General features: G+C 41.2%; 2 protein-coding genes across 2 annotated transcripts; one reads left to right on the forward strand and one right to left on the reverse strand.

The window, feature by feature from the left end:
- Nucleotides 1–25,227, forward strand: ube2b (ubiquitin-conjugating enzyme E2B (RAD6 homolog)). The gene is made up of 6 exons (XM_034099217.2): nt 1–170; nt 15,769–15,849; nt 17,039–17,064; nt 18,024–18,113; nt 18,782–18,870; nt 23,614–25,227. The coding sequence occupies exons 1-6, from the start codon at nt 127–129 to the stop codon at nt 23,740–23,742; spliced, it is 459 nt and encodes a 152-aa protein (XP_033955108.1). The 5' UTR covers nt 1–126; the 3' UTR covers nt 23,743–25,227.
- A 445-nt stretch (nt 25,228–25,672) lies between these two features.
- On the reverse strand, nt 25,673–27,203 carry cdkn2aipnl (CDKN2A interacting protein N-terminal like). Its single transcript, XM_034099218.2, has 3 exons — nt 26,949–27,203; nt 26,141–26,246; nt 25,673–26,051 (listed from the first exon to the last, which is right to left on the reverse strand). The coding sequence occupies exons 1-3, from the start codon at nt 27,158–27,160 to the stop codon at nt 26,043–26,045; spliced, it is 327 nt and encodes a 108-aa protein (XP_033955109.1). The 5' UTR covers nt 27,161–27,203; the 3' UTR covers nt 25,673–26,042.
- Nucleotides 27,204–27,754: the final 551 nt, after the last annotated feature.

A 27,754-nucleotide genomic window follows, 5' to 3' on the forward strand; every position in this document is an offset into this window, starting at 1 on the left:
TAGCTAGCCAGTTGTTTTGGGAGAAGAAGAAAAGTGTAACAAGCGGAAGAAACACCGGATTTGGTGTCGGGTAGTATTCAGTTTATGGTCCTGCGGTAGTTTTTTTTAAAACATACATTTTGAACAATGTCCACCCCGGCAAGGAGACGGCTTATGAGGGATTTTAAAAGGTACCGTAACGTTTTGGCAATCATCTCTTCTGTTTGTGTGTGTAGCTAGCAGCGTTAGCCGATGAAGCTAGCCTCGTTAGCTTAGCTTTAGCTGCTGGTGCAAAGGAAATACTATTCATAAATCTTGACTGGGAAATACACGTGTTATTTGTTTTATCTCTGCAGATAGCATGTGTAGGGTTGACAAAGGAATGCGTGTGTTTTTTCAATTAAACGTGTCGATGGCACGTAGGTTTTATGCAGTGTTTTCTTTCAAAGGAATTAGTCTTTACATGTTTCCCTGCCTTGTTTGTTAGTGCAGGTGCAACTTTGGTTAGCTGATGTGGCTGGAATATGGCTAACAAGGGATTCAAAAAACCCGTTGTCTTGCCTGAAATAGCCCTACATGTGACATAATTCATCTATATTACACCGTGCAGGCTGTGGGTTAAAATGCTGCTGCTATAAAGGTAGCTAAATTCAACTACCAATACAGCATTATGTATGGGTTCAATCCCTCCTGGCAGCAACGTGGCTCATAGGTGTTGTTGGGAGTGTGTGTGGTGTCAGGGGCTGCTCCATGTTAATATTTAGGATGGCTAGATAATATGTGCCAGCCTCCTCACCGTGGAATGTACTACCGTAATGTTGGAATATTTATCTCAATATTCCTTTTGTGTGTTTTGTTGAACTGTTGCTGTGAAGAAAGTGTCCTGGGAGAAAAACACCTGGCACGAGTCTGCTTGTAATACCTGCCACCCCCAATCGGTTGCCTTGCTCCATTTTGTGTGTGTGTGTGTGTGTGTGTGTCACCTGTCACCTGTCAGTGGAAAAAAGATCTTAAGCTGTTCAACTAAGAACAGCCGTTGAAGCAGGGCGGATAAGGTGTCCCTGTAACTCTACTCTGCTGCGCTGTGCCAGTCCCCAGGTGGTAAACTGTACAGCACAGAGGCAAGGAAAACACAATAGCACATTCCTGCATCCATCAAGGCTGGATGATTGAACTCAGCCTTGTGTGATATTGCCTAACATCCCTTGTTTGATCTGTAAGTCAAAATCTTGGCACAACGTGTCTTGAAACTGAGCTAGGTAGTTTGGAAACAATACTGTAGTGTGATGTTTTGGCTGCACCTTGGATGTGAAATGGCACTTTGTTGTTTAACAGCTGCTTTAAAAAAACATACAGTGAAGAATCACTTTCATTTCCTATCCAAATGATTTTTCTCGAAGCACTTGACATTGTGAAACAAACAACCACCTTACGGCCCGTCTACACTACAGCGTCGACAGCGTCGAAAGCTCCAATCTGCCCATTCACTTTCAATGGGGTGACGTCACGTAGCCTCGCTTTTTCGCCGAACTGAATTGTGGGTAGCAGAGCGGTCCGTCTCTGGCGACAGAAGTTGAACAATGTTCAACTTCTGACGCCGGAGTAGCCAGCGCCAGCCAATCAAATCCCGTTTCCCAAAATCTGACAGCTGAAGCCGTAGCCATTCAAACCGCGTCTAAGCTGGGAGAGATATCCCGCCGTTCATTTCTATATTTCAAAAAAAGTCGGAGGAGAAACTAACTATCGCCGTAGCAAATCACCCGGTTTTGTATGACCAGACCCTCTTCACCTACCGGGATACAAACCGGAGGAACCAGGCATGGAGGGAGGTGGCAGAGACAGTGGGTGAAACTGGTAGGTTTTCGCCTGTTTGGGGAGTTTATATATATATATTGCTCGCATAAAATCCCCGGGGTTTTTTTGTATGTCGGGGGCGGGAGATTCATGTGATTGGTTGCTATTTTTGAAGCTGTAGTGTGGACGCTCCGTTAGTGTTACGGAGCGTCCACACTACAGCTTCAAAAATAGCTTGGAGCTGGGCGTGTCTGGAGCTTGGGGATTTTATTCAAGCAACACGGCCAACAACCAATCACATGAATCTCCCGCCCCCGACATACAAAGCAAAAAAACCTGGGGATTGTATGGGAGCAATATATATATATATATATATATATAAACTCCCCAAACAGGCGAAAACCTACCAGTTTCACCCACTGTCTCTGCCACCTCCCTCCATGCCTGGTTCCTCCGGTTTGTATCCCGGTAGGTGAAGAGGGTCTAGTCATACAAAACCGGGTGATTTGCTACGGCGATAGTTAGTTTCTCCTCCGACTTTTTTTGAAATATAGAAATGGGATATCTCTCCCAGCTTAGACGCGGTTTGATTGGCTACGGCTTCAGCTGTCAGATTTTGGGAAACGGGATTTGATTGGCTGGCGCTGGCTACTCCGGCGTCAGAAGTTGAACATTGTTCAACTTCTGTCGCCTGAGACGGACCGCTCTGCTACCCACAATTCAGTTCGGCGAAAAAGCGAGGCTACGTGACGTCACCCCATTGAAAGTGAATGGGCAGATTGGAGCTTTCGACGCTGTCGTGTAGACGGGCCGTAACAATACATTGCAGTGTGCGAAAAAGTACACGTCCCACCGTCCGGGACGTGTTATTTACAATATCGGACAAGTAGATCTTTCAATTGACTTGTCCGGTGGACAAGTGACGTTTTTCGCCCCGATTTATTGACAAATTATTGATACATTCAGTTTACAAAAGGCAGAACTCATTCGCAAATTGTCCGTGTCCGCCATTGTTCGTTTAGAAATGTTAGTTTCGGTTCTGCTTGTCGATTCATAAGGAAATGCATCTCGCCGTTTTCTGTACAGTTAGACGGGGGCGGGGCGGAGCGGAGCGGGGTGGGAAGTGTGGCAGGGTTGGGAAGCAAAACTCGGTTTCGAGTAGGAACAAATAACAATTGTCCGGTACCGGGATTAATAAGAGTTGTGAGGACAGGAGGCGGAGCCCCGCGGACCGCAGCTCTTTCTCTCTATGCTCCGTATCAGCTGATCGCTGCACGTTGCAGCTCAGCGTCTCTCTATCTCTCTCTTTCTACACACAGCGGATCCGCTGCCCGTTTAACAGCCTCATCGTTGTCAAACTTTCTTATGTTCTTTCTCTAACACGTAATGAAGGTTATTAAGCGTTTTAGCTCCTGTGTCGTTAATATTGACCGCCATTTCCTTTATGAAGTGAAGCAGCCTCCCTGTCTGTGTCCTCGCGCTGTCCTCACATCCCCGGACCCCCAGACTCGGAGGAGCACAGGGATGTCATGTTAGTATTGTTTATGAAGCAGGGTATAGAAAGTACATTATTGAAATGAAAATACTATTTATTTACTTTTACAAACAGTGAGTAGCTGGGCAGCTGCAGCATGTGTATTGCAGGACATGTGTAAGCGCTTTGAGTTGTAGAAAAGCGCTAGGCCTATAGGCTATAAATATAATAACTTTATTTGTATAGCACCTTTCATTGCAGTTCAAAGTGCTTTACATCAGTAAAAAATAAGACATCAAATCAGTGTAAAACAAGCAGCAAGAGCAAAAAGTAGGATAAAATAATTAAAAATAAAAACATGGGGAATAAAACATAGAGAAATAGTGCAATGTCAATCACAGGGAATAGTGCAGTATAATAGTGTAAAAATGCTTTGGTAAAGAGATTTTAAGCTGCCTTTTAAAAATTCCTAATGTATTGGCTTCCCTAATATTGTTGGGTAACGTGGTTTACAAAGGCTGCATCACCGATCTTCTTATGACTCTTTCTGGTGACCTCTAATGGACCTGCATCTGATGATCGCAGTGTTCTGGCGGGTGTGTAGTTTATTAGAGAGTCAGCAATGTAGCTGGGTCCTTGTCCATTTAGAGCTTTGTATGTGAGGAGAAGCACCTTCAAATCAGTTCTGAAAGTTACAGGAAGCCAGTGTAGAGTAGCTGAGACAGGACTAACGTGTTCCCTCCTTTTGGTATTCGTCAGTAGTCTAGCTGCAGAGTTTTGAATGAGCTGGAGTCTAGCTTTCTTGGGGAGACCAGTGAATAGTGCATTGCAGTCGGCTAGATATAAAAGCATGAATTAGCTTCTCTGCATCATTGTGATTTATGAATGGTCTTAACTTCGCTATGTTTCTGAGATGAAAGAAAGCTATTTTGGTCACTTTGTTTAAATGGGCGTTGAAGTTCAAATCTGAGTCCAGGATGACACCGAGACTTGTCACCTCCGGTTTAATCCAAGTGGTTAAACTTCCTAGATTATTTGTTGGCATCTCTCTTTTTGAGATAATAATAATGTATTATTATTATTATTATTATTATTATTATTATTATTATTATTAGGCCTATGTGTTGGAGATGTGTGGTTGGACTCTGTCTCACAGGCAGGTTGCAGTGTAACATCAGAGGAGACTGGGCCAATTGTACATTCTTAAACTGCACCACTTAGAACTAACTAAATAATGCAGAGATTATTTTTATATAATTGTATTCAATAACCGTAAGAAATTCAACAGTATGAAGTGATTTGTAAATAGGAATACAGATTTGACTTAATGTTTTCATAAATATATTTTTCTCCCAGTTTGTCATGGGACTTATTTACCCTCTCAAAGAACCGAAAATAACCGGAATCGAAAAGCAGAACCGGAATCGTTAAAATCCAAACGATACCCATCCCTATGTGTGATGCAGTAACATCTTACCGCTCACTTACGTTAGCGGTGTTGTAAAAACCGTGGGAAAGTGTAAAATACGATGACGAAGAAGAAGATTCCAGTGGCCCCAATTTTTGTCTATTCTGGACAAGTGAAGAATGTATTCGGACAAGTAAATTGCCAAACTCACTTGTCCATGGACAAGTACTCTCTAAAAACTTTTTCTCACACTGCATTGTGCTTCTTACTACTTATTTTTGATCTTTTTGCATCCCTGAGTATTTTATTGAAGATTCAGCTTTAGAGCTGCAACAATTGGTCTTCTTATCGATTAGTTCTTTCTCAGAAAAACAGAACTATTACAAATAATTGTTGTTGTATTTTTTTTTATGCTAAGGTGATAGCAGTTTCCAGCCCATTTCCTGCTTTTCTCTTGCTGACAAAGTGAGAGATTTAAGGACATCAACTTGGACTATTATAATTGGGTCCGACAACTCATTTGTCGATTAGTTGATTTAATCTACAGATTTGTAAAACTTAGTTTCTGTTTACCATAGATGTGTTCAAAAGTTTCTTAGCGATAAGTCATGAAAAACACATACATCTTGCTATTACTTGCTTACCAATCTATTACTGAACTAATAGATTCATCCTTGTTTTTTTGAAAGTGAGCCATCACACACTGTCCACTGCTTCCCTTAATCTGCTGTCTGGGGACTGCTCAGTAATCCCATGTTTCCTAAAGGAAGTAACTGTGTGTTAGTAGTGACTTCTTGTTTAGCATCCCTCCTGCAGTAGACAGCTCAGGCAGATTACAGTAAATGAGGTTAATTGCAGTGGGTCTGTCTGCAGCTAGGGACATGGACATGGATCTACATCCACACACAAATCATCCTACCTTGTTTATAGATGTAAACTCTTATTAAACCAGCTTTTATAGAAGGATTAGGATTGTAGATCTAAATGTCCTACACTTGGCTTTCCTGCATTGGTGATCCGTAGCAATATATTTAACTCGATAATAAACTCTGACAGCAGACAGAGTAAATTCTAGTCTATTCTGAGCACTAAGGCTCATGTCTATACTACACACTGCCTTTAGAAGAGATACACCGTTGTTTTACTGCCTTCACTGATCAATAGCTTAACGAACCAGAGAGGCTAATGTCAGAAACTTAATTTCAGATGTGGACTTGCAATTTCCTTGTTTTTTTTATTTTGTTGACGTCCTTGTTGCCAGGCAGTTGTTGCCAAGAGGTGTTTGCACCACACAGCGTTCACTTGTCAGTCAAATAGCTTACGGCTTTTTTCTTTGTGGAGCTGCAGCTAATTGTTTTGTTTTTCTAATCCAATTAATCTTCACTCAGGCCTTAAAATGACAAAATATTTTGTAGCCTCAAGAAAAATACAAATGTCATGTTCCCAGGTTACCACACAATGAACCAAAAATAGTCCTCAAACCCAATATTAAACTTTTCTGTAGCCAGCTAATTATATTTTGATCATCGTTTAAGAATAACCATTTCTTTCATGCAAAAATGTTGGCACGTTTGAAGTTGTTAGATGTCAGGATTTGCTGCCCTTAGTGTTTTGGACTGTTGTTTAAACTAAATAAATAACTTGAAGAGTTTATCTTGGGCTCTTAACAGTTTTCTCTATTTTCTTAATTCTTTAATGTATTTATGGAAAAATATAAATAATCTGAATAGTGATAAGCAGATCACGTATCAATCAACAAACCATTTATTCACCACCTCTCCTTTTAAAAAAAAAAAAAAAAAAAAAACATTATTTAAGCTTTCATTTCTTTTTTTAAATCTCTGTCCTTGATCCTGCTTTTATTTATTCCAAACACACGGCGTTGGTGCTGCTGGGAATGTAAAACACATCAGCTCCTCTGCAGCAGATTGTTTAACAGACAGAGCTTTATGAACTGGACTCCACATCAGTCACCAGTGTTTCATTAACATCAGCCTGCAATGGAGGGTAGCAAAACAAACATTCATTGATAGAAAAACATCAGGATGCCCCTTATCATCTTCCATGGTCTGTTTATTCCACCGTTTGTGCAGAAAGTCTGATCATGACAATGTTACCCAGAGGGCATTTAATGTGGAGGTTACCTCAAAGCTCTCGGGGCTTTTAAGCTGGAGTCATGATACACTTTGGCTTCAGATGAGTTCATGTTTCAGATTATATTAACTGACATGTGACAGCAGGATGGGCACAGTGCAGTTGATCCTGGCTGTCTCCAGAGGCCTGTACTACGAATCCAGTTCAACGTAACCTGGATATGTTTGAGTTACCCGGCTTACCTAATCCAAAACAAACGCGCTCTCGCTAAGCGGTCCTACGATGCTGGTTATCAACTCGGTAACTCAAGCCAGGGATTCTCTGTCCGGCTGAGTGCGTGTTCACATGAAAGGGGCGGGGTTAGCAACATTTGGGATATATATTTTTTAAATCCTCTAGAGCAGAGAGAGGAGCTGTGGATTATTGTTATTGATTAATGCATCAGTGTTTCTTACGGTACGTCCACACAGCAGCTTCAGAAGAATCTTCCACCGCTTCCAACGTTTCTCTTCCCATTGACTTTAAATGGGGATGATGTCACTTTGCCTCGCTTTTCGCCAAACTGCATTGTGGGGGAGCGAAGCGAAGATTTCCAGGATTTCCAGGATTCCAAAGTTGAGCAATGTTCAACTTTTGAAGCTGAGCTGGAAGCGCCAGCCAATCAAACACGTTTATGCAAATCTGACAGTAGAAGCGCTAGCCAATCAAACCGCGTGTAAGCAGGGAGAACCAGACCGCAGTTCATTTCCTCATATTCCAAACGAGAAATTACGGTAGCAAATCACCCGGTTCTTTACGACCAGAACTATTAACGGGATACAAACCGGAGGAACCAGGCATGGAGGGAGGTGGCAGAGACAGTGGGTGAAACTGGTAGCTTTTCGCCTGTTTGGGGAGTTTATATATATATATATATATATATATATATATATATATATATATATATATATTAGGGGTCGACCGATTATCGGGGCCGATATTCCTCATTTGACCGATTATCGGGGCCGATATTCCTCATTTGACCGATTATCGGTATTGGCCTTTTTTTTTAATAAAATTGCCGATAACACTTTGGCTCTGATGCGGCCGTTTCCCTGTCTGCAGTCACCACTCTCTGTACACGAGCAATGTCCTGCCCACAGCGCTATCTGATAGGCTATTACTGAAGTGTCAATCAACACTGAAGATTTTCCGGGCGGGAGCCAGCCATAGAGGCGGGACCTTCTCAGATTACAGGCAGGTGCGAAGAACGCAGACACAGACAGAGGCAAGCAGCAGCGCTGAGCGGCAGAGCCATACATGTGTTTCGAAGGTAAATCAGTTAAAAGCCGAAGTTCAATAAACATCCCAATCCCCTATGCTGAAGTTGCAAAAACAGCACGATCTATTGATCCAATTCTATCAGCTTCCCAGTTACACAGGGACGCGGGAAGTCAGTCAGAGTTGGGGTGCGTGCAGTGTCTCGCAGCGGAGTGGTGCGGAGGGGGGGCTGCGAGTGGAGCCTCGCAGTTTTTCAGGTTGATATGTGAAGCTCATTAGCTAATGTATTTAGTAAATGTTTAGCAAAATATTAGAAGTGAGGCTACTAGTCTAACGTTAAGTCTACTGTAATAGCCTCACTTTTAATAGTTTGCAAAACATTAGCTAGCACTAGTGTTTTGCAGTTTATTGGGATTTCATGCTAGATAGACAGGCATTGGTTTGATATAATAAATTAAGCATTATTGTTAGTTAAGCATGTCAGCCTGCAGCCCCACTTCTTGTCTCTCTCTAACTCATAGCAGATGGCTGCACTAAAGAAAAGGGCACAGAGAGGAAACCAGTTGTAAGATGTTTAAAAGTTCATTAAATATAATATATGCTTAAATGCATTTCAAAGAAGTTGTGTTGGAGTTTGTGTTATTCTACATTTTGACACTATAGATTTTCTGATTTTACTGCAAATGTATATCGGTTCCAAATATCGGTTATCGGTCTCCTTGATTACTAAGTATCGGTATCGGTATCGGCCTTGAAAAATCCATATCGGTCGATCCCTATATATTGCTCGCATAAAATCCCCGGGGTTTTTTGCTTTGTATGTCGAGGGCGGGAGATTCATGTGATTGGTTGTTGGTCGCATTGCTCGCAAAAAATCCCCAAGCTGTCAGACACGCCCAGCTCCAATATTTTCAAGATTTTTTTCAAAGCTGCTGTGTGGACGTACCGTTGGGGTCAAAAACACTAAACTCACAACTTAAAATGAAAGTGTTTAGTTTATTTAATAAAAGAGCACATGTTCAATGTGAAAAGTGATAGTAGATATAGATTAGTTGCAATGTAGTGCTATATATATTAGGGATGCCAGCGATTATTCGAATATTCGTTACAGTCTCCATAATCAAACAACATTGGTCAGCTGGGGCTGCAACATCTCGGCTGCTGTCAGGAAAATTACATGTAGTTTGGTAACACTCACTCTACACTCGTCGATCAGAGCGTGCGGAGCGCATTTTCGCGAGCGGAGCACATTTTCGCGAGCGGAGCACATTTTCGCGAGCGGAGCACATTTTCTCATCCGCCTCACGGAGCGTGGAAAGTGAGGGGCAGGGCTGCCTCTCTTCCGTCGGCGTGGATAAGAGGTTTACCTGTGCTGTTGTGGGGAGGTTTTTCCCGGGAAGTCGCGGAGAGATGGAGCGGCTGCACCTTGTTGTTTGGGCCCCCTTTTTCCACCTGCCCAGTTGTGCTGTGGCGGGGACCTGCTTCCACTTGTCGTGTGCTGCTGTCCTGGCGAGATTTTACCCCGGGGGGGCGTAACGGAGCGGCTTCGCGTTCGGGCTGCGGCCTGCTTTACACCTGCTGAAGCGGAGGCCTGTATCCACCTGCTCCACCTGTCGTGCTCTACGGTGCCGAGGACGTTTTACCACGGGGATATCGCTAAGAGACCGGAGCGCCTCTACGCCTCGAGCTGGTCCTGCTTCGCCTATCCTGCTGTAGGCCTACTGAGGAGGTTCTGCACCGGGGATATCGCGAGGAGAACGGAGCGCCTCCACTTTTCGGGCCTGCTTGCACGCCTATCCGGATGCTCTGCTGGTCTGGGAAAATGGCCCATATCGGGATTCTGCTGTGCCTGTTAACTGTTTTGGACTATGAGAAGATCTCTAGTCATTCTGAGAAGACTACTGGATTCAGGTCTGTTCTGCCACCCGCAGTGGGCATCCCTTGCAAAGGTTCGGATGTGTTACACAAACAATTACCGGTTGCCTTGTCACAGACAATCTGCTCGACACAATATGTTTGTCTTTTTTATTTTCCTGCGATGATGGTTCTTCAGGACTGCTTCTTAAGCTCTAATCACACTCTCGCAGTCTTTTCCGGTGTTTCTAAATTAGATGACAATGTATGTGTGTCATTTAAGAGGAAAAGATGCCTGGTTTTTTTGTTGTTATTACTGTCAGGAAATGTACAACCTAACCCTGGTCCGCCCAGTAGTAATAGTCAAATCGCTACTCCTGCTGATTTTAAAGCTAGGTCTGGGTTGCGTTTCATCCACTTGAATGTGCGCAGTCTGTTAGGTAAACTAGATTTTGTCCGTATCTGGGCAAAATCGACTGACGCTGACGTCATTGTCTTATCAGAAACATGGCTAAATAAATCTATTTTGGCCTCTGACATTGCCTTAAATGGTTTTAATGTGTATCGTACCGACCGGCCTAATAAAGGTGGTGGCGTTGCAATTTATGTTAAGAATAAGTTCAGTGTAACCACATTAATTTCCAAATCGATCAGTAAGCAATTTGAATTGTTAGCCTTAAATATAGAAGTGGCAAAGGGTCAACAGGTCATGGTGGTGGGCCGCTACAGACCCCCCTCAGCTGTCAAAGACTCCTTGTCTTCACTAGCAAATCTTTTATCACAACTAGACTACAAGGAAATAGTGCTACTTGGAGATTTTAACTGGGACTGGTTAACTGCAGTGTCAGAGGATTTTAAAAACCTTTGTATCTCTTTAAATGTTACTCAGATTGTGGACAGTCCTACTCGCCCAAATATTAAGTCTCCTAATAAATCCTCCCTAATTGATCTCATTTTAACTAATGTTCCCCATAAATATTCTTCTGTGGGAGTATTTGCAAATGATCTGAGCGATCACTGTGTTGTAGCCACAATTAGGGACACTAAGGTCCAAAAGGTTAAACCTCGCATTATCATCGAGAGACATAAAACATTTTGTGGAGCAGGGTTTTGTGCATGATCTGTTTGATTTTGATTGGGGTAAAATCGATCTTGGTTTTATGGAGATCATTGATAGACATGCACCCCTGCGTAAATTTAGAGTAAAGGGACGAGACAATCCTTGGTTTTCTGCTGAGCTGTCTAGTCTCCTTCATGAGAGAAACAAAGCCTGGGCAAAGGCTAGGAAATCAGGCTCGGAGATAGAATGGCTGCGTTTTAGGCAGCTAAGGAATAGCTTCACTTCAAATGTAAAAAGTGCTAAATCAAAGTACTATTTGTCAGTTACCACAGAAAACCTAAATAATCCTAGGAAATTTTGGAAAGCAATAAAATCGATATCAACCGGTGAGATCCGTAATGAGCTACCTCCGTGCCTTACCACAGCATCTGGCCCTATATCGGACAGGGCTACTGTGCTAAATTGCTTTAATGAGCATTTTGTGTCCTGTGATTCTCTATTTGATTCTGTCACTAACTCTGCTTCTGTAAACACCACAGTCTGTGACTCTGAACAACGTGGTCTGGAAAACCCTTTCAGTTTTACCCCTTTTACTGTTGATGTTGTTCATGAAGCCTTATCTAAGCTAGATCCTAGGAAACCGGCTGGCCCGGACAACTTAGAACCTTTCTTTTTAAAGATAGCTGCAGACTTTATTGCTCCACCTCTTACTTCTCTTTTTAACCTCTCCCTCAGCACAAATACAATTCCAAAAGTATGGAAGTCTGCTTATGTCTTGCCTTTACTGAAAGGAGGGGAGGCAACTATTTTAAATAACTATAGGCCAATCTCTAAATTGTCAGTTCTGGCTAAGGTTCTTGAACGCCTAGTGAGTGAACAGGTAAAGGAGTTTTTATGTACAAATGACATCCTGTCTAAACATCAGTCAGGATTCAGAAAGAAACACAGCACCATCACTGCCACAATGAAAGTGGTGAATGATATTACTAGTATTTTAGACAATAAGCAGAGTTGTGCAGCTCTGTTTATTGACCTTTCCAAAGTGTTTGACACCGTTGATCATCTCATCTTAAAGCAGAGGCTACTCAGTATTGGCCTATCCAGCCTTGCAGTGGGGTGGTTTGTGAACTACCTCTCTGAAAGGTCCCAATGTGTTCATTTTGATGGACTGTCTTCTGAGTGGTTAAACATTTCTAATGGTGTACCACAAGGTTCTGTTTTAGGACCACTTTTATTCTCCATATATATTAACAGCGTAGGTGAAAATGTGGATGAAGCTACTTTACATTTGTATGCGGATGATACTGTGATGTATTGTGCAGGTTCCTCCATTAAAGAGGCTGTTGTTAAATTACAGGCTGTTTTTAACACTATTCAGACTCAGCTCTCTGAATTAAAGCTTCTTTTAAATGTTGATAAAACCAAGGTAATGCTCTTTTCAAAAGCCAAAAAGACACCAGAGCCTGTTTTAGATATTGTAACTACGCAAGGAACAAAACTTGAAGTTGTTGCCTGTTACAAATACCTTGGTATCTGGCTTGATGATTGTCTCTCTTTTAAACTTCATGTCAATAACCTGCTAAAAAAACTGAGGGTTAGGCTAGGGTTCTTTTTCAGAAACAAGTCCTGTTTCTCGCTTGAGGCCAGGAAAAGGCTAGTCACTGTGACCTTTTTACCTGTGCTGGACTATGGGGATCTGGTCTATATGAATGCACCTGCCCATTGCCTGGTCAAGTTAGATGCTGCGTATCACAGTGCACTGAGATTTGTGACAAACTGTAAAGCATTAACCCATCACTGTACCCTGAATGCAAGGGCTGGTTTGCTTTCACTAACTGTATGGAGGCTCAGTCACTGGTACATTTTTATATACAAAGCCATGCTAGGGAAACTTCCATCTTATATCCGCTCCCTGATCTCACGGAAAATTGTAAGTGGCTACTGCCTGAGATCGAATGCTGTGGTTTTATTAAATGTGCCAACTGCTAGGACTGTCTTATGCGGCTTTCACACCAGCGCTTTTCCCTTTCTAGCTCCGAGCGGGAGCTTTTCTGGTTGAGCTCCGGTTTCCCTTTTCAGCTCCCGCTCTGTGCACACCGCCCACTGGCGCCCCAGAGCTGCCCTTGCTGCGTCATGACGTCACCGTTTACATCGCTGATTTGCCCCCCAACGGCAGCTCACAACAACAACAACAACTGCGTCGGGTCGATGATCGTGTTGCTTTTAATCACACGAAGCCAGAATAAATTGAATAACGACTTCTCCAACCTTATACTTTTCTCCAGAGTGCCGTGGTTCATTGTTTATTAATGTGTTTCTGCAGCATTTACCGACCGCTGCAGAGCTGGCTGCTCTTCCACGGGAGTTTATTCTCCCGTTAGCTCCCGGTTAGCTCACACTGCAGCGGCCGCTCTAAAGTATTCACTGTCCGACTCACACAAGCAGCTGATGCATATCCCCAGTTCCCTTAGCCTAAGTGAATGTGTGTCAGTCTGAATTGACACTGTTTGGTATCACAACGCTGTTATGAAAGTTTCTCTGGTATAAAACGGGTGATGTTAGCATAGCAACCGAAGCTAAACTGACTACTTGCATCCGATAGCTGCAATAATACAAAACAACACGTCTGCCTCTCTCCACAATGATCGATAACAGTGAACGGATGGTCAAAGTAAGGCACAAATAAACAGAATCACACGAAGCCTGGTTAGTGTTGCCTGACTTTATAAAGTGTGTTTATAGGCACTGCTGCTTGTAGGCAGGCATAACAGTCGACCCATGGGAGGTGGGTTTAGTTTCCTGCACGCCTCGACGTAAGAGAGACGTAAGCGACGTCACCTCTTAGCTCCAAAGCTCTTGCCTCTGGACCGACAATTTTTTGGAGCTGGAAATGAAGCGGATTCCGGAGCTAAGAGCCGGCGCAGCTCCGGTGTGAACTGGAAAACCCGGCGCTTTTCAGGCTCTAGCTCCGAGCCGGAGCTGAAAAGGCGCTGGTGTGAAAGGGGCAATAGGGAAGACAGCTTTTAGATGCGCAGCTCCTCTGTCTTGGAATAGTCTGCAAATTAAATGGAAACTGAACAATCTGGTGCCACTAAATGTTTTTAAAGCTCGGTTGGATGCTAGTCAATCAGAAGCTATTGGTACCTGTTTATGTGGATAATTATGTAAATGATGCTGTATGATGTCCTTTTGTTGTTCTGTTTATGCTTTTATGTTTCATGTGGAACTACTTGAACAGGTCTCCCTTGGAAAAGAGATCAATGATCTCAATGGGATTTTATCTGTATAAATAAAGGTATGAAATGAAAATAATCGAATATTATTTTTAAAAATCGATTTTATTTATATATTTTTTTATTTTTTTTGGCTTAGTTTCAACCAAAATATATATAAATATATATATGCTAATAATAGTAATAGTATTAATAATTGTCAATGGCCATTGGTCACACCACCAGTTTGTTTTACTGTAAACTTGGAGGAAGCCTGCGTGCAGAGCAGACTGCTGCTGCAGCAGCTACACACCGACCCCGCCCCCACCCCCCCTCTCCCTCACACGTGCGACTAAAGATGAACAAAGCGGCAGGTAAAAAGAGTTCCTCCTCGTGGAACTACTTCGAACTTACAAGTCCAAAGGAAGTTAAATGCAAGCTCTGCGAAAAGACGTTGGTCTATCACAGCTCAACCTCAACAATGCGTTCGCATTTGAGTGCGAAGCACGCCAAAGAGGTTACAGAGAAAGACGCAGCAGCCGGCCATTACCAACTTCACTTCAAGGCCACGTCGTTGTGATGACATGCTTGTTTGTTGTTTGTACTGTTAAACATGTTCCAGTAAAGAAAACAACGGAATTCCTTTTGTCTGAGTTTTTTTTTCTTCTCTCCCGCGATTATTATTCGCCAGGGCTGCCGAATAATCGATTTTGATCATGGTCAGTTTCTGGCAACCCTAATATATATATATATATATATATATATATATATATATATATATATATATATATATATATTTTATCTTTTTTAAACACCTTGAATTTCAGGGGGGGTGCGGGGCTCCAATTGGCGGGGCGCTGCACCCCTCCAAGACAATGATAGGGGAAACACTGGATGTGATATGAATGATAATGGGACACATTGACGTCTGCACTCACAGTGCCGCGGACTGTACGTAATGTTACTTTGATCCAGTTACTTATGTTGTGGCAGATATTTAAGTAAGCTTTCTTAACGCTAATGTTATAATAGTCAGATTGCTCTGAAGATGGGAGGTGATATTCTATTAATTTTCACGTTCACACAGTCGGTGATTTTTGCCGGCCGTCTTTCCTGAACGGCAGTTTAAACTATTTCCTTTCTCCTGTAATATGACTTGATAGCTTTAAACTCCGCACACTGAGCTCTGATTGGTCAGCAGGCGGTGCTATCACTGAGTTGATCTCTTATCCTGGAACCTAACCGCCGCTCAGCATAAGTTACCATGGAGATCTAGCCCGGTAAGAAGTGAACCAGCGTCGCAGGACCGGAAACCCAGAGTTTTCCCTGAAGTTAGCTCGCTAAGCGAAAATCCGGCTTCGTAGTACAGGCCTCTGAACTCCTGTTGATACAGCAGGTCGTGTTTTGACTGAAAATGATTCTGAAGTCAAGGTGTTAATTAAAATCCTCACGCTCTCTCCACCCTTGATTTTTCACCTCTGTACTTCAATCCTCTTATTATTCCATATTTTCTCACTCTTAAACCTCTGTTTGGTACATTTTATCTCCACATGTGTCTCTCTTTCTTTCTGCCTTTTACTTTTGTCCCTCTCTAATCATGTATCTATCCCTGTGTCTTTTTCCATCAACCCAGACTTCAAGAAGATCCTCCCACCGGTGTGAGCGGAGCACCATCAGAGAACAACATCATGCTTTGGAACGCAGTTATTTTTGGGTGAGTCATGCTGTCGTTACTGTGCTGCTGTGATTGTGATGCACAGTACCCAAACTCAACCACCCCTCTGCCTTCTCCTGCTGGTACAATACCAATATTTCTGATTACAGCCCTGATTTTAGTGCAGAACAGTCTGTACACACAGCATGTAGTGACTCAGAGGGAGTTAACCGGTCAACAAAGGGTATGAAGAAGTATGAATTCAAAACCTTATAGCAACACTTTGACTCTTTTTCAGATTTGGGATATTTCTGGGAAGGTAAAGTACTCAAATTAGATTAGATTTGGATTAATTATACTTGATTGATCCTAAATGTCTTATAAGTAGAAATGCAAGACTGTAGAAATACAGTGTTACAAGTAAAAGTACTACAGGATTAGCATCAAAATGTACTTTCATTACAAGAAGTAGAGTAAGTACTAATTGTGCATTAGGATCCGTTTCAGAATAATTTGTATTGGATTCTAATTATTCATGTTCATAATTAATACATGAATGAATCACTTTAATTTTGCAGCTGTTAAATGAAGAGCTTATTTTAAATGCTATGTTTACTGCAGGGTAGCTTATTAATTTCACTGAGGGATCAATAAAGTGTTATCTTAACCTATAAAAACACATGAATAATGTTTTGTTTAGTGCGTTTTATTAATCTGAAGCTTCAAAATCATCAAATACATGCAGCAGAGTAGAAGTATTTAGTATACAAAATACTAAAGCAAAGTAAGACTACCTTAGTACAGAACTCGACTAAATATACATGGTAACTGTCCATCATTGCTCAGTACAGAATTTGAAAGGACTAAAATAAAAAGCAAGAAGGTGAGCACATGAGCCATATGAAACTCAATAAACCTCAAGAGCAGGAGCACATCACCAAGCAATAACTGCAAGTAATTGAGAACTTGACAAGAAGCAACAAGGTGCATCAAAACAAGCAAGAGCAGGGGACTTGGCTTTGAATCAGGTGAGGAACTATTAGCAAGTTACCTTTCAAAGTCAGCGTGGGGGCAGCTGTTTTAATTTGCCCCCTTTACACAAGCTGTGTGAAAGTGAGGAGTTGAGTAAATAAAGGCTCTGGTGTCAGTGCAGAACAAATCCTTGAAGGATCCTACAGGCCTTATTGGAAGCATTGGAGATATTTTTAACTTTGAAATAATTGAATTTCTCTCTGTTTGGCTTCTGCAGGCCTGTGGGGACACCGTTTGAAGACGGTAAGTTCTCCATTTTGTTCCATTTAGTGCAGGCTCTCATTCATCAGAAGCTCTGGATTTGATTTAACTTCCTCCTGCACTGGTATTATTGTGAAGGTTAAATTCCTCATCTATTACAGCCTTTCTGCCAGTGTGTTGTTAAAGTGATGGTGAGTTACGCTGGGACTCTCAAAAACATCAGCGCACCTCTAGATATTTCTAAGAAGTTCTTCAAAGGTTAACTTACAACCTTGGGGACATCATGGTAGTTTTTAATAAAATAATCTGAAAGGGGTTTTAAACTGTCTTGAAGCTACCATCAAAACACCATCAAATTAAAGCTACAGTTCTACTCTTTGACCTCATAATCTTTGATTTATTTCAAGTTAAAACGTGTCTCAGTCTAAAAAACATCCAAGACAATATTTCCAAAATGTTTACACTTTCTTTACAGAAACAGAAACACTATTGAAATAAGTCAAGACAGATTTCCTTATATTTACAATTATTAAACCTGATCTGTAAATTATGTTTTTATTTGTGTATAAATATAGCTGTACCAGTTACATTGTTCAGTTGGTAACAAACTTGCAGCTCTGCTATGTAAAACACAACACACACACACTAATGATAAATGCACATATACACACGCTTTTCCCCTCATACACACACTTCTCAGCCTGTAATTATGACTTGGGTCAGGCGAGAGAAGTGCTGACTCATGCTTTATTGTTTCCTCCTGTGAGACTTCTCGCTCCTTTATTCCCCCTTTAACCTGCAGAGTCGACATCTCTGCCTCGGTGAGGAATTAGCTTCTCTTTGTAGTCGAGCCAGCTTTCTTTTTAGTAACGTAATTGTTTATCTTGCCTTCTTTGACCACCTCGATCTGTATTCTCCTCAAAAAGCTACCCACAGACTCTCGCTCGCATTGTTCTTGCTGTGTCTCTCACCATCCTCCTCCCCCCTCTGTCTCTCTGCAGGAACGTTTAAGCTGCTGATAGAGTTTTCAGAGGAGTACCCAAACAAGCCTCCCACAGTCCGGTTTGTCTCCAGAATGTTTCACCCTAATGGTAAGAGGTCACACACACACACACACACACACACACGCACACACACACACACACACACACACACACACACACACACACACACACACACACACTTTAACCATGGATTTGTAAATGGAAATACAGGCCATTGTTGTTAATGAATTTTCCTTAACGTCAAACTTATTTGTTAGTGTTTAATTTGCCTTCGTGCAGTTTTACCTGCTTAGTTTCTTGTGGTTTTACCTGTTATCTGTAAAGCATTTTGGATATAAAATAAACTGTATACAAATATTTTCCCTGCCTTTTCTTGCCTATGAAATATTTTTTTTAAATGTCCACAGTTTGTGCTCCCATTATCTCAAAGCTCAAGTTCCTCCTCACTGAAGCGGTTTCCTGCCGTTCATCTCCTTCCCCCGTCCATTATTGAAATCCCTTTAGTTCATTTAGTCAGTGAAGCTGACAGTAAACTCCAGTTTAAGTAGATATATTTATGCATGTTTGACAAATATTCACTTACAAGGAGTGTGCCTTGGTGTTTGATGCATACAATAGGCAATGCACATATTAAGAGGATATACTATTACAGGCAAAGTACAGGACAAAACAAACCCAGCAAAAGTGTAAAGAGATCTTTCTTGGTGACATAACTGCTGTAGTGATGTGGATCTGTGTTTTCTCTTGTGTCCCAGTTTATGCAGATGGCAGTATATGTTTAGACATCCTACAGAACCGATGGAGCCCCACATACGATGTGTCGTCCATACTCACCTCCATCCAGGTTGGTTCTTTGGCAGCCAGTTTTTGTCTTTGCACTGAAATTGCTTCAGTACGCCATCTATGAATGCATTGGTATACGACATATTGACTTAAAGGGGACCTATCATGCAAAATGCACTTTTGTACGTCTTTTATACATGAATATGTGTCAGGGAACTCACCAAGTGTCAGAAAACACAACCCTCTCTCTTTTCCTCCATACCCAAATCTCTAAAAACGGGGATGCAACGGAGCTGATCCAGACTGATACAGATTTGAAAGTTCTCTGACGTCAGGAACGAGGAGCTCCGCCTATATGGCCAACTCTCCACCTATCAGGGGAATGTGGGGTTGGGCCACGGCCGGCCATTGCCGCTCGAAAGCGCTGGAGACGCTGTAGTACATATGCCAGGCCTGTAAGTGGCGCTGTAGTCTGTCACAAAAGCAGCGAAGAAGACTTCCCGCGCATGGTTGCCCTTCTGTTTATTCTCCGCTGTGGACGCTCTAGGGTTGCGGTCGGATAATCCAAAATTCAGCTCCTAACGTCTAACCCTATCGTCTATTCCTTGACCTCTGAGTGAAACGTCACAGGGTTAAGGAATAGTGGATAGGAGAATTCAAAAGGATTTAGGAGAAGAGACTGTGGTACTTTAGAGCAGTGGTTCTCAAACTTTTTTCAATAATGTACCCCCTTTGAAACAAATATTCAGTGCAAAAACTATTTGTTAGGGGAAAAAAGCCTTTATAAAGAGGTACAGTGCTGTTGCACCATCAGTGACTGATTGATTAAAACAGCAACATTGTAACTGAGAAACACTTAAATGCTACATTTCAAATGTTTACAATCCGTCACTAAATTCATGGCAAACCAATTTTAACATCATGCAATAATGCTAAGACGACATTAGCTGCATTGAACTGATCTTTTTAATAAGTTGTATTTACAATTTAGTGAAAAACATGGGCTTGTGCTTCACTGAGGACCTTTGTCATTCTGCCGTTATTACACTTCGCGTTTTGAAATATGTGTAACTCTGTTAATATAAAACCCACACTGCTCAAACTTCGTTACTATTCCTAAAATTGGTATATTTATTTATCTATTTTGGAGCGAGGGGAATGAAGAGAGAAAAATATATGAGCATTTTATGAGCATGGGAATTTGACCCCTCATATAAACATATGCATAATGCTGCGCTATACTTTGCGGCCACAAGCCGTTGCCAAGCAATGCTTATTGTTTAGGTCCTTTGAAAAGCAGGCAGTCATATCATTAGCTAGATCTGATAGATTTGGACATAAACGCAAGAGAGAGATCAGATCAGATGCTGCTGACGGAGAACACGCAGCTCTTCCGGATCACAGGTCCCCCGCTGTGACGGACCGTTGAGTGGAGGAAAGTTAAATACACGAAGAGTTAGACCTAACACACACACTCGTTTATCTACTCTGGAACTAGCTAAAGTAGTTATAAATATATGTATGCTTTACTGTTGGGTGACTCATTACAGGTTCAGCGAGCTGCACGAGACTGACGGGCTATCGGGAGAGGAAAAGAGAGAGAGTTGATTTTTCCCATTTTATTATCCAGAATTACTGTAAACCTTTGAATAAAGTAATTAATCTACTATTAGTAGTTTGTTTAAATGCTTTAATTATGTTTGTTTTTTTCATTAACATAACATAAATCTCACGTACCCCCTGCAGTACTCCAACGTACCCCCAGGGGTCCTCCCATTTGAGAACCACTGCTTTAAAGAATCCGACTGCACTTTCACTATCCGACGTGTTTATGATGCGCCAGCGGACGTCATAGATGTGCGTCTGCTGCTGTGGGGAAACTACAGTTTTCTATACAGCGGACTACAACATGGATGTATAATAAGAACGAGGGACTACTGTAAACTCATCTAGATCTGCACCGTGCTCTGATGCTGTTGCTTTATGCTTTGTGAACGTGGACAACAGAGAAACATTCTTCATGACCAAAGTTGGAATTTAAATAAAAAAGGAAAGTGAAACTTATGCTCGTCACCCTCTCCCTCCGGTCCACATTAATACAAATGATCCCAATACGTATGATTGTATGAACTATGAAAAGATCTTAAAATCAATATAAATGTATTTAACGTTAGTCCTTAACATCTATCACTGTGTATATCACCATTCAAACATCTTTTAAAAGTTGATCAAACCCCACACAGCTCAGTGAAGACTGTGAAATGCTGACTTTATTTCATAATTTCAGTAAAAACTAACGTTCATATTTCTTTTTGATTATAATACTGAAACAAAGCACTTTGGCAAGTTGCCACCTACGTTTTAAAAATGCTTAATAAGCACCGTAACTTTCATGATATCATTTCTCGGTCATAATCGGTTGTTTCCGTGAACGGCCGACTGTTGTATGACGGCAAATGCTGCGGCCGCAAGGCATTGTGGGGCAGCATTTTCTCCTCTCCTTTCGTCAAGGGAGGTCAAGTGGTTCCTAAGCTAAAGGAAGTTTGAAACCTCCTTTCCTATCATCTAGAGAATTGGAACGGCACTTATCATGGCTGCCACTGAGGGACTTCCGGGTCATTTCACTCAGTTAGGAAGGTTCCTAAGCTAAATGGACTATTCGACTTCAGCCCGGCTCTTTTTCTCCCTCCCAGAGGCAAGCGTTTGCTCCTGCTGCTGTTATTCAATGCAATCCCTCCCTCGCTGTAATTCTCTCCGGTTTGCCACCAGCAGATGACAAACACCCACCTCTCCGCCTCTTCCAAGGGACGAGGGGACCGTGCGGCAGAGTTTCAGTTACATTTTTTTTTTGCCGGTTAACATGTCCGTTAAAGTTCAAAGGTCATCTTTGTTATTTATTGAGCTTTAAAACAAATGAATAATGACTCTTTATAATCATAAGAATAAAACACGGAGGGCGGAGCCTCTTTTCCTCCCCCTCTTCTGAGAGCCCAGGGCTGAAGTCGAATAGTCCATTTAGCTTAGGAACCTTCCTAAAGGAGTGAAATGACCCGGAAGTCCCTCAGTGGCAGCCATGATAAGTGCCGTTCTAATTCTCTACAATTATGAGAATGATAGGAAAGGAGGTTTCAAACTTCCTTTATAACCTCCTTTAGCTTAGGAACCACTGGACCTCCCTAACCGACAGGAGAAGCGAAAATGCTGCCCCACAATGCCTTGCAGCCGCAGCATTTGCCGTCACTCAACAGTCGGCCGTTCACGGAAACAACCGATTATGACCGAGAAATGATATCATGAAAGTTACGGTGCTTATTAAGCATTTTAAAACATAGGTGGTAAGTTGCCAAAGTGCTTTGTTTTGAACGTTCATCAGTATTATAATCAAAAAGAGAAATATGAACGTTAGTTTTCACTGAAATTATCAAATAAAGTCAACATTTCAGTCTTTACTGAGCTGTGTGGAGTTTGTTCAACTTTTAAAAGATGTTTGAATGGTGATATACACAGTGATAGATGTTCAGGACTAACGTTTATAATAAATACATCTGTATTGATTTTAAGATCTTTAGTTCATACAATCATACGTATTGGGATCATTGGTATTAATGTGGACCGGAGGGAGAGGTGGACGAGCAGAAGTTTCACTTTCCTTTTGTATTTCAAATCCAACTTTGGTCCTGAAGAATCTGTTTCTCTGTTGTCCACGTTCATAAAGCAAAGCAACAGCATCAGAGCACGGTGCAGAGTCTCTAGATGAGTTTACAGTAGTCCCTCGTTCTTATTAAACATCCATGTTGTAGTCCGCTGTATAGAAAACTGTGGTTTCCATAGTTTCCCCACAGCAGCAGACGCACACAATGACGTCCGCTGGCGCATCATAAACACGTCAGATAGTGAAAGTGCATTCGGATTTTCTAAAGTACCGCAGTCTCTTCTCCTAAGTCCTTTTGAATTCTCCTATCCACTATCCCTTAACCCCGTGACGTTTCACTCAGAGGTCAAGGAATAGACGATAGGGTTAGAACTTAGGAGCTGATTTTTAAACTATCCGACTGCAGCCCAGCAGCTGATCAGAGCACGCTCTCCTCTCCTGCAGGGGGGCGTGGTCAGCTACAGCTCATTTGCATTAAAGCTACGTCACAGAATCAGCCCTTGCAAAAACAGGGCTGGAAAAGAGCAAATCGAGCTAAATGAGGCATGGCTAAAATGCATGATGTGTTTGGTATTTTGAAAAAAAAACTTCAGACATGTTTTATATAGGTATGGCCCTACTATATATTGTTCAAATATAGCATGATAGGTCCACTTTAAAGTTACACGTTATCAGATTACATTTCCAAAAACATTGTGGATTACTAGCAGTATTACAATGTAACGACTAAAAAGAGGTTATTCATCAGATTTATTTCTGCTTATTTTTAAACTGTAGTATGTGCTCATGTGTTTCATTGTTGGTGTATAGGCTACTGCCTGAATATGCTTAATGAAAGGCAGGTTTTCCTATAAGTAAACTCATTTTGATCCTAATTATCTTTATTGTTCTTCTTTTCTAAGGTCAGATTGCTCTGTCTTGCATAATACACGTTAAGTGGAAAACATCCTATTGATATATCTTTTTTATATATTAGCATGGCATTATATATTGATCAGGTTACATAACTTTATATTTTGATACTCTGATTAGGTTACCGATTACATTTCTTTACAGGTAACTAGTCATTTTAATGGAATACATTTTTTAAGAAACCCTCCCAACCCTGCAAAGGCTGTGTATATTTCCCTAACTTTCACTCTCTTTCTGCAGTCGTTGCTGGACGAGCCAAACCCCAACAGCCCGGCCAACAGTCAGGCCGCACAGCTCTATCAGGAAAACAAGAGGGAATACGAGAAGAGAGTGACGGCCATCGTGGAGCAGAGCTGGGTGGACGTCTGAGCTGCTCTCGCGCTCCCTCCCCCTCCACTATCTCTTCATCACCTCCTTCATTTTGACTTCATCAAGAGAAAACCGCAACTATATCAGAAGAACTCAAGTGCCACCCTTAAAGAAATAATAGGAAAACGACATCCAGAGAACAACAAAACCAGAATGGACATAAACTTGCTTGCCAATACATTTTAGGAAAAACAAGGGCGGGGAAATCAATCTTATATTTGTCTTTTCTTGTCCTTAATTTTACTTTTTTTTTTATTGCATGATGTGAATTAAGTTATTGCTAACAGAATTTGTAATATATCTTTGTTTGGTTGGATTGATGCTGATGCTGTTTGAGTTTTACAGATTGTTTTCCCCCCTTATTTTTGATTTCCCTTTTTTGTGATGTCTGCTGGTGTGCACACTTTGGCATGTTGATGAACAAATCTGCATAATTTGGAAGAATAACAACCCCACAAACGGCCTTCAGAGTGGGTATCATTGTTATTCTCTAAGTCAGCCTCAGTTGCAGCTTTAAAGATCTATCCGCAGCATATCTGTTATTTTAAGAGACACCAAAGGTCTGGGCTCTCAGACGTCACAGGCTGCTGCAGCAGCGCCAACTCTCCCTGGCACCGATGAATCATCACTCCCTGGATAGCTGAGCTTTTATTCCAATCATTTCTGCTCTGGGGTAGAAGAAAGTTAATATTAACACAAAGATGGCACAGAGTTGAACTAGGACTGTGGAGAACGGTCAGTTTAAAGGAAATAATGGATGTGTTATCAATATGTCAGTCTTCCCACGTGAAATGTTATCAAAGTATGTAGGGCAGAGGGGCCTTTGAGCTTAAAAGTGCTTGTACCTAAGGATTGACTTGAATGGTGGTGCTTTTATTATGGTGCATTCAGGCCTAATGGGGCTTGAGCGACATTAGTAGCAAGCTGTGATTACAGGCAAGTAGAATCAGCATGAAGTTGGTAAAAGGAATATAATTTATCTCCAATATCTGTTTTACTGTGCTCATCTTTTCTAGTACACCTATCACTGGGGGTTCATCTGCCGAAATGTGTTTTAAATGCTTTGTTGCCTGCAACGTGTCAGTCATCCTTTTCTCAAATGACACAGCTGACAAATGAACAAGTGAGCTAGATCAAAAAAGACACTTGCACACATGTTTATATCCCGGTTTAACAGTGATATCAACTGTTCCCCCAAAGGCTCATTGTTTTCATGCCTGCATTTGTCTCCTATTTTTTTTATTTGTATGCGATACCCAATAAAAACACAGCTTGAGTATAGTCATGACATAACCCTGCCCAGCTAAAACACCCACAGAAGACAGCTATCATAAACCACTTTCTCTTGACAGTATAAAGTCAGTGGCTAGAAAAATTATTTCACTTAAAATGAGAAGGTATGTTATAAAGATTGTGTGAATTAATCAAGAAATGTATACTTATAACAATATGCTGTATAAACAAAACACATTTTTCAGAGTTTGAGACGTGTTCTTGCCTCATTTAACATCGTCTTAGAAACAGTAAGACCTTATTTTCAGCAACATTAACTATATGCTATGATCGGCGAAGCTATGAGATTAATTAATTTGAGGAAAAAGTCAGTTTAAATCTGAGATATTACAACCCTAAAATAAATACAATGTTCTCTAGTCATGACTGGGCCTGTTCTCCAGAATGGTTAAAGGAATTCAACCAAATTGAAGATAAAGTATTAAGATGTTAAAACAACCCTACACTGACAATATGACAAATGTGCTGCTATCTTTTTGCCTCAATTCAGACAAGAATGTTACTGAGCAAAAGACAGCTAAGCATAGTGTTAAGGAAAGTGAAATAAATGTTACCTCGAGCATAGTTTGTTCACATACAAAGACCCAACAGAACAGAATAACTAATGTGTGTTTTTAAGAAAGAAAATACAATCCCATGAGTCAAAAACACACATTTATTGTAGTTAAGACAGTGACATTAGGACAAGATTCATCTTTCATATCTGTGTATAAAAAATACTGAAAACAAGTTTGCTACAAAACAATGTTGAGTTGAAATGGATGAGCAGTGAAGCTCCCACACAGCACAAAAAAACTTCAATGACTCAACAATGGATGCTGAGGAACACAGAAGTCCTGCTTTTGATTTAAAAAATGTTTTAAATGCTTACACTCGTCACATCAGTAATAAATAGTGTAGGCTTTTTAAAACACATTGTTAAAGGTTCAGGCGGTTTCAAACAACATCTGAGATGTGTCAGTCTTCAGGTTTGTTCCCATGCGACCAGAAAAGACCAGGTAAACCAGTCATTGACCCTGTTATGGAAAAGAGGAATAAATGAAATAATGTATTTGTCAACATATTGGTGACATGTGTGTCTGTCTATGCATGTCCAAAGGTTTACCTGTTGTTTCTTCATAATCTCATCTCTTGTCTTGAAGACCGGTGCGTCCTCAACCTCGATGCCTTCAGCCATTTCCCTTACTTTCTCCAAGAGCTCCGTGCTATACCTGTCATTATGGAAGGAAAATGGTATGTTAATTAATATAACAGTATTGTTAAACATTCATTGCCTCGGTCTGGCTATAACCCACCAGTTGTGAAAATGATTGCAGGCATAAGAAGTCCTAAATAAAACTGCATTATTCATTAGATCTGCTTTATACACACACTTGAAGATCCATAGTGGCATCACAAATCCAAACCTCAACTGACTGAAGTCAACTGGTGTACTACCAATAGCCTATACTGCAAACTTGTGTACTACCATGCTGTTTTTGATATAAAAATTAGGAGTTTTGACGAAGAGCACATCTTTTGTCCTCCTCCTCCGGACACAGGGGGCAGCAGTGAGCCAATTGTGAGACCAGACGAAGAACAATATTTTGAATCCAAAAACACTCATCCACATAAAGGTGGGTATTGTTCATCATAGATGCTCCTTTTATTTGAGTAACCATTTGATTGCAGGACTTCAAGTTGTAACAGAGTATCCCTTCACACTGGTACTTCTACTTTTAATTGAGTACAAGATATATGAGTACTTCTTCCCCCTCTGCTGCCATGTATGTAATGTCGCATCCTCAATATAATGGTTATTGAACCAAATTGCAAGTGGGTTCCTTACTTGTGAACATATTAAATTAGAGGTTATTTTTTAAAAGCCATTCACAAAAACAAATGCATCAGTGGAGCACGTTGTGTTTACGCACCGACAGCCCATGAAGACGTTGTTGGCCCACACCATGGAGAGCGCGAGCAGCTGGTCAATGTGCGGCTCCTCGAAGTCGTTGATGTTCCGCAGGATGAACTCCCTCCTCGGCTGCCAGTGTTTTTCGCTCTCCCAGTAACCCCGGTACGTTTCCACCTCATCTGCGACAGCTCTGTTCTGTTGGATAAACTCTTCTACGTCCAGGTTAGCCATCTTGCTTCTTCTCAGGAAGCTCAACAAATGCAGCTTCCGGTTTGGGAAGCGAGTTTCGGAAGGTGTTGTTAAAGGTATCGTGTTGAGAAACAGCGACACGCAGCGGGGGATCAGATAACTACACTTTACCTGGCTGAAACCCTATAATGCTCAGTGATTAAATTACATATGCAAAGGTTTTATTGTCATAGTAGCTACAGTGTATTTATGTCAATATAAATCTTTAAAGCTCCGTCAACAATTCCACATACATTTATTTAAGACATAAACAATAAAACTATGAAAATAGTGCAAAAACAAACAGAATAGAAAAGAAAATAGTGAGAATATTGCAAAGTGACCAATGTGCAAGTAATGAAGTAGTATATGAAACGTTTCAGTATTCATAATAAATACATATTAACATATTAGTATAGAACTATGACTATATACATAAAATGCTTGTAAAATCTATAAATAAAAAAAGGACATTGACAGGTACTTTACTGTTGGCATTCTGTGTATCTATTTGAATGACTCTCGACCACACATTTATATCAATGTATATGTTCCTTCTAGTTAAAGGTATATACAGTCTATGGTTAAAACAGAAGG

Source organism: Pseudochaenichthys georgianus, chromosome 14 (assembly GCF_902827115.2).
Source record: "Pseudochaenichthys georgianus chromosome 14, fPseGeo1.2, whole genome shotgun sequence".
NCBI classification, from domain to species: Eukaryota; Metazoa; Chordata; class Actinopteri; order Perciformes; family Channichthyidae; genus Pseudochaenichthys; species Pseudochaenichthys georgianus.

Excerpts from the sequence above, each read along its gene's own strand:
- ube2b (XM_034099217.2), top strand. The coding sequence starts at position 127 with ATGTCCACCCCGGCAAGGAGACGGCTTATGAGGGATTTTAAAAG. Across the intron at positions 15,850-17,038 it reads TGGAACGCAGTTATTTTTGG|GCCTGTGGGGACACCGTTTG; the intron begins GTGAGTCATGCT and ends TGGCTTCTGCAG. Across the intron at positions 18,871-23,613 it reads CCATACTCACCTCCATCCAG|TCGTTGCTGGACGAGCCAAA; the intron begins GTTGGTTCTTTG and ends CTCTTTCTGCAG.
- cdkn2aipnl (XM_034099218.2), bottom strand. The coding sequence starts at position 27,160 with ATGGCTAACCTGGACGTAGAAGAGTTTATCCAACAGAACAGAGCTGTC. Across the intron at positions 26,247-26,948 it reads AACGTCTTCATGGGCTGTCG|GTATAGCACGGAGCTCTTGG; the intron begins GTGCGTAAACAC and ends CCATAATGACAG.